The sequence below is a fragment of the Rutidosis leptorrhynchoides genome, chromosome 4, assembly GCF_046630445.1.
Source record: "Rutidosis leptorrhynchoides isolate AG116_Rl617_1_P2 chromosome 4, CSIRO_AGI_Rlap_v1, whole genome shotgun sequence".
Taxonomy (NCBI): Eukaryota; Viridiplantae; Streptophyta; class Magnoliopsida; order Asterales; family Asteraceae; genus Rutidosis; species Rutidosis leptorrhynchoides.
Window position 1 is genome coordinate 610148944 of NC_092336.1, and position 7727 is coordinate 610156670.

Sequence of the window (7727 nt, forward strand, 5' to 3'; positions counted from 1 at the left end):
CAACATTCATGTTGGTTAAGCGTTCTGGCTATAATTTGAGGAGAATATTACTAAAAATTTAGACTTTTAATGGTTATGAGAGTGTTTTAACTCTGAATGGTTCAGCACTGAATTCTGAACCATTCAGCACTATATGTCGTTCAGAGTTCGGATGCAAACGCAAAAAATGCTGAATGGTTCAGCATTCAACGCTGAATCATTCCATTAAGAGCCAAAGAAACACACCCTTAGTTTTTTTTCGTTGAAGCACACCAAAATGTCCCTTCACACTGGGTTATCTATGCATTTTAATATAATTATTAAGTTTGAAAGTTTACCTATGTTAAAATTGCTACTCTTTTTTGCTTAAGAATAACATAGACATTATTGGGATAAAAAACTATTGGGATAAAAAACTTGTGGAAAAATGTACGGATATTCTCAATGTTGTAAGACTACTAAACTCTCATACGTTGAATAAGTTACGTACAATCGGTACAAATATATGTGTTGACAATATGTAAATAATATCTTGTTGAGATCTTAAGCAATCTCATACCTACACTATTTGTATTTTCCAAAACTATCAACCTTTTACGAACTACCTTCACGTTCTAATTACTAGCAATCCACGGCTCTTTTTATTTTCTTTGTAAGTAATGGATAAAAGTAGTTCAATATTTACCAACCCATTAAAGTTCGTTATATGGTAATATATATTTTTCCATCATTGACCGTAGCAGTATCGAAGAAAACCCTCCAATAATAAAATTGTGAATTCAACCTTGTATTGTAGCTCGTGTGATAGTGGTCTGACTCTCTTAACGATAGGTCAGGAATTCGACTTCTGTGAGGTGTAACATTGCACACAAGGTTGTCCCTTAACCCTTGAATTCTATCCAACGGTGCGTTCCGCACATTGCGTTGCGGGGGCGGTGGAGGAGGAGGTTCTACCACCCATGCTCTCGGATTGAGCCGGATTTTCTCCTGGACAACAATTGGAGGTTGGTTATGCAATTGCGGGAGATGAACGTGTGATTGGTTTAGTCTCCATAGGTAATCCCGAACTGTTGTTCAAAAAATAAAATAAAATTGTGAATGCAAGTTCATTGCCTCATTGGTGGACAATATTAAATCTATGTGAAAATAGTGTTGATTGACAAAGTTTTTTTTTTTTTTTTTTTTTTTTTTCCTTCTTGAACAACAGTTCGGGATCAATAAGGGGGGCTAAACCACCTACCCGTTCATCTCGCGCAGTTGCATAACCCGCCCCAACTGCTGCCCAGGAGAAAACCCGACCCAATTCGAAGCCATTGGCGGAAAAAACTCCACTGCCCTCGCAACGCGATGTGCGAAACGCACCCTTGGGTGGAACTCAAGGGTTTAGGAGAAACGTTGTGTGCAATGTTGTAGCTCACGAGAGTCAAACTCATGACCTCTCGCTAAGAGAGACAGACTACTACCACATGAGCTACAACACAAGGTTTGAATGACTAGGTTTGCTTTCTTAAAAACTATTTTTCACTTCTCACAACCTGATTATACTATAAGCGTATAATTAACTTTGGGAATTCATTTATTTTTTTGAATATAGATAACAAGTTCATAATAACGATTTAAAGAATAATAATAATATATAATAAAATGTTACTCTGTAGTAAACAATAATAAGAACAATAATATCAATCTTTTATATATATATATATATATATATATATATATATATATATATATATATATATATATATATATATATATATATATATATATATATATATATATATAATAAAAATAATAATAATAATAATAATAATAATAATAAGAACAATAATATCAATCTTTTATATATATATATATATATATATATATATATATATATATATATATATATATATATATATATATATATATATATATATATATATATATATTGAAGTTGTAAAATGTAGACAATCATTTAATCTGTTATACTCATTATCAGTTGCATACAACAATTGTTAATCACTATTTAATAGTTATGAAACTATCATAATAATTGTTGAAGGCATTAAACTTATTTTAATGATAAAATATGTTTTCATTAACGTTAGGGGATGTTGGATACTATGGAGTCCGTACAACTTCATACTCTCTTCTCAAACAACTTCCAAACAATAAATCAAAACCCAAACCTAGATCAACACCCAACCCACTTTCGTTTCGGTTTTCAATCCAACTAAAACTTTCACAACTCCCGCAAATAACTCAATACATACACCTTCACCATTATCACAGACCTACGCGGATGCGTTGGTTGGCAACCAAAGGCAAGCTTTTAACAAGCATGATGTTTGATTCATGTCAAATGAGGGGTTCCAACGACGACAATAAGGAATAATTTCTACCGTTTTTATTGGGAATCTTGCTAGAGGTACTACACTAACGGTAATTAGCGAGGCGTTCAGACGATTTGGTTGGATTCAAAACATAGCTTGGAGAGATGAAAGAAACTATGTATTCATCAAATTTCAAAACTCTGATCAAGAAAATGAAGCAATACATCAAATGAATGGCAAATTTCTTAGAGGTTACAAATTGAGACTGGGCTTCGCAAGGTTTGAGAAAGGGCCACCTAAGTCCAATTATGATTGGAATCGTAAGGCAAATGGTTCTCAACAATATGGAAAACAATATAATCATTCCCACAAAAATGAAGAAGGCAATCAGTTGTTAATTGAATTGCAAATCAATCAGGAGATGAGTGAAGGTCCGGATTTGACGATCATGATCATTGATAAGATTACATTATCCAAACAAAAACTGGCCAAGTGGCTCATCGAGCTTAATGTTAAAATCAATAAATGTTGTTTATGGGGCAATTACGAATGCATGGTGAGACGCTAAGATTCAAATAGCTTTCAAAACATATGTCTAGGCCCTCAGTTGTGTAACATAAATAATGATTTTCTAAAGATTATGATACGGCTTTAATTCGAGACAAGCCAAATCTCCAAAGAAGTAAGAAATTGAAGAGAAATTTTATTGATTGAAAGTATGCATAATCGTTCTGTTACATTCAATTAAGTTCTTATACAACAATCTAACTAATTACAGTTTGTTAGCTAATCGACTAATCACAACAGGACACGTGTACAAGCTTAACAACTCTAACAGCATAGCTAGCGGTTCTGCATCTGGTAGTCTTGATATCTGCTGGGTTGGGCCGTTTGCCTCTTGAGCCTGGTATTCATCTTGGGCTTTTCTTTATCTTCACTTGAGCCTGTACCCGTTTCTCGACCCGCTCCACAACCCGTATCATTATCCCCTCCATTCAAACATACCATGTCCTCATGGTGAAATTCAGCCTCCAACGATTCAAAGTCAGATTGATCTAACCAAGTAGCTTCTTAAGCTGGCAATGTCTCCCACTTAATCAAAACCTGAGGAATTAAAACTCCATCTCGTAGAATCTCTCGTTTCTCTAGAATGTGTTGTGGTCGTAACACTGGACCACTGCCATTGTCAGATTCCGGCAAGGGCCTACATGCAATTTCCTCATTCCCACGAAATTGCTTGAGCAACAATACATGGAACACCGGATGGATTCGAGAAGTAGCAGGTAAGATCAATTTATAAGCAACTGAACCAATTCGCTTTTCAATTTTTTAAGGACCAAAGTACCTCTTGCTCAGTTTTTGATTCTCTCTTGTCACAACTGATAACTGTCGATACAGATGTAGTTTGACCCAAACCAAATACCTTCTTTAAATTCCAACTCAGTTCGATGTTTGTCAGCTAACAATTTCATCTTTGCACTAGCATTTGATAAGGCTTGTCTTAACAACCTTATTTTTTCATGCCTTTCTGCTAACACATTGTGTAATGCATCTACATCAGTTGCTTCCTATAGATAATCTGATATGACTGGAGGTGGTCTGCCATACATGGCTTCAAAAGGGCTAATACTAGTAGCAGCATGAGTAGCAGTATTGTAATGAAATTCAGCTAGTGACAGGAATTTATACCATTGTTTGGGACAGTCAACCACAAAACAACGCATATATTGCTCTAAGCACCTATTGATTACCTCAGTTTGTCCATCTGTTTGAGGGTGGTAGGATGAAGACATCTTCATTTTAGTTTGACTGACCCTGCACAATTCAGTCCAAAATCTACTCAAAAACACCTTGTCCCTATCAGATACCACAGATTTAGGCATGCCATGGTGTTTGTACACCATTTCAAAGAACAGATTAGCAACTGCAATAGCATTATATTTAGCAGTTAAAGCACCAAAATGAACACCCTTTGATAATCTATCAACCACCACATAGATCACTGTGTACCCAAAAGAATTAGGTAAACCAGTTATAAAATCCATACTTAGCTCTTCCCATATTCTTGCTGGAATACCTTGCCAAAAGAAATTAGCTGCCAACCTCAAATAACTTCTATGTATTCCAGCATGACCACCCATAGGAGTTGAGTGATATTCTTCCAAAAGTGCATTCCTTAAAGATTCATTATGTGGAATATACAACTTGCACTTATAGTAGATCAGACCTTCTTTGACTTTCCAAAGGTCAAACTGGTCACCTTTAATTTTGATATCCTTTATAAGATTCTGAGAGTTAGGATCAGTGGCAATCCAATGCTTGAGATCTTCAATCTAATCAAATTGCACCAGAGAAATAGCATAAAAAGACACAGCTTCTACATTGATCCTTGACAGAGCATCTGCTGTGACATTTGTTATACCAGCCTTATAAACAATATCATACTGATACCCAAGTAACTTGGTCAAGTAATGTTGTTGTTCAGGTGTTTGAATAGTTTGCTCCATTAAATTTTTCAAGCTTTTGTGATCTGTGTATATTGTGAACTTATGCCCCAATAGATATTGCCTCCATTTAGCAACAGCAGCAGCAATTGCATGTAATTCTCTAATGTAGGTAGAAGATCTCTGTAGTTTTACACTAAACTTCTTACTAAAATAAGCTATTGGGTGTTTTTCTTGTAATAACACTGCCCCCATAGCCATACCACTTGCATCAGTTTCTACTTGAAATGGTAATTTGAAATTGGGTAGGGCTAAAACTGGTTCAGAAGTCATTTGGGTCTTTAGACTTTTAAAAGCTGTATCAGCTAAGTCATCCCACACATAAGCATCTTTCTTCAACAAATTTGTCATGGGTGCAGCAATTGAGGCATACCCCTTAATAAACTTTCTATAATACCCTTTTAGACCCAAAAACCCCTTCAATTGTTTAGTGTTGCTAGGAACTGGCCAGTCAACCATAGCTTGTATCTTTGCAGGATCTGGATACACCCCATTATCATCAATAATGTGACCCAAATACTCGATTTTGTGCACTGCAAAACTGTACTTACTAGCTTTCACAAAAAATTGATGTTTTCTCAAAATCTGTAGAACAGCATTCAAATGTTTAACATGCTCTTCTAAACTCTTGCTGTACACTAAGATATCATCAAAAAAAACTATCACACTTTTTCTTAGTAATCCTGTAAAAATAGTGTTCATAGCAGCCTGAAAAGTAGAAGGAGCATTGGTCAGCCCAAATGGCATAACCCTGAACTCATAATGCCCAGAATGAGTTCTAAATGCTGTTTTGTGAATGTCTTCTTCTTGCATTCTTATTTGGTGATAACTAGCCCTTAAGTCCAACTTTGTAAAGAAAGCAGCCCCAAACAATTCATCTATTAAGTCATCTATTGTGGTTATAGGAAATCTATCCCTTATAGTTACAGCATTTAAGGCTCTGTAATCTATACAAAATCTCCAAGTTCCATCTTTTTTTTTCACTAGCAAAACAGGAGAGCTGAAGTTGCTATTACTAGGCTGAATAACCCCACTAGTAAGCATTTGATCTACTTGCTTTTCTATCTCATCTTTTTGAAAATGAGGATATCTATATGGTTTGACATTGACAGGTTGGCTATCTGGTAGCAGGTTGATTTTGTGGTTTAAAAATCTTTGAGGCGGTAAAGTTGTGGGTTCTGCAAACACATCTGCATTGTATTGGAGCACACTAGCAATTACAGGATTAATGTATGCAGGTAAGGAAAGTGGATCCCTAACAACATCTTCTTGTAATTGGTGGGAACTGAGTTCTAATTGAGGTATAGCATCATCAATCCACAACATATAACAGTTCAAAGTTGAGTTAGTCTTCACCAATCTTTTCAATTGTTTGCCTGTAATAGGCTCAACTGAATTGGAAAACATTCCTTGTAAAGACGCCCATTTGTCCCCATTCATAAAACTCATAAGTTTCCTCTTGTAATTAGTGGTTATATCCCCCAATTCCTCTAACTAAGCTAAACTCAAAATAGCATCAGCACCATGTAAATCAATTACAAAAAAATCTGCTTCAAATTTATAATCTTGAATGTTAATCAAGACTTTAACACATTTACCCAAACATTTGAGACTTTGACCATTGCCTACCATAACATTGAAATGATCAGTTAGATGAAGAGCCAAGTTTAGGTATTTTACCATTTTCTCTTGAATGAAGTTGTGACTGCTACCACTGTCTATCATAAGCTGTATCTTTTTGTTGCCAATAGAACCTTCCATTCTTAGGACTTTAGGATTAGCATGACCCCATAGTGCATGTAAACTGATCACAGGTTGTTTACAAGGAGTGTCATGAGCAGTTTCTTCTAAAAGCTCACCATTTTCAAGATCCTCCAACTCCTCATCATCTTCTACATCTAAGACATGTAAGTTTTCTTTTGCACCACATTTATGAGTTCGACTCCATTTTTCTTCACAGTTATAACATTCACCCCTGGCATCTTTTCTAGCTCTTTCTGTTTCTGATAATTGTTTACCAAATCTTGTGAATCTTGAGTTTGTTGCCCTAACAGTTGGCCCATCAAGTTATTTGTAGTTTGTTGGTGTGGGTAGCAGACCTTGATTCCTATACTGCCAAGAATTTTGTAGTTTATCAGTCAACTTTGCTTCATACATTTTAGCTAGTCCAATAGTTTGACTCAATGAGAATGGCATTTTGGACTTAACTTCTCTTCTAATTTCAGGTTTTAAACATGCTATGAAACAACTTTTTAACACCTTGTCTGATAACTCTCTAGTCTTGCAACATAAAGTTTGGAACTCTAATTGGTAATCTTGAACTATTCCTTTCTGAGTTAATCTTGTGAGTGCTTCAATTGGATCTTCATAAGATGACGGTCCAAACTGCACCTTCATAGCTATGACAAAATCAGCCTAAGACTGGATTTGATTTTTCATTTCAACCCATTGGAACCAACTACTTGCTACACCATCCAAATGCATTGATGCATAAGCAAGTTTTTGACCATCTGAAATGTTCTGTAAAATAAAGAACTTTTCAGCCTTATATATCCATTCTGATGGATCTCCTCCCCCAAATCTTGGAAACTCCATTGAAAATTTCTTTGCTGGAAAAGGTGTATTAACATGAATGTTGTGATTATGTGGATCTGCAGGTGGAGTGATGGTGTTTTGCAATGGTTGTTGTGAGGCCATAGCCAATAATGCAGTTTGTAATGGCTGTAGGGCTTGAATAAACCTCTCAGTCATCCTCTCTAACATTTCAGCTTGAGTATTAGATGATTCTGCCATTGTTGATTATGAAATCGACAATGAAAGCACCAAATAAACCGCTTTAATTCGAGACAAGCCAAATCTCCAAAGAAGTAAGAAATTGAAGAGAAATTTTATTGATTGAAAGTATGCATAATCGTTCTGTTACATTCAA

General features: G+C 35.5%; 1 protein-coding gene across 1 annotated transcript; it reads right to left on the reverse strand.

Moving 5' to 3' along the window:
* Positions 1 to 6292: 6292 nt before the first annotated feature.
* On the reverse strand, positions 6293 to 7195 carry LOC139843010 (uncharacterized). The gene is made up of 2 exons (XM_071833098.1): positions 6898 to 7195; positions 6293 to 6801 (listed from the first exon to the last, which is right to left on the reverse strand). Exons 1-2 carry the CDS (start codon positions 7193 to 7195, stop codon positions 6293 to 6295), a joined length of 807 nt encoding a protein of 268 aa, XP_071689199.1.
* Between the last annotated feature and the right edge of the window lie 532 nt (positions 7196 to 7727).

Bases quoted from the DNA above. Each gene is read 5' to 3' on its own strand.
- LOC139843010 (XM_071833098.1), bottom strand. From the start codon at position 7,195: ATGAAGGTGCAGTTTGGACCGTCATCTTATGAAGATCCAATTGAAGCA. The intron at 6,802-6,897 runs GTCTGCTACCCA...AACAATTATCAG, and splicing joins TTGGCAGTATAGGAATCAAG to AAACAGAAAGAGCTAGAAAA.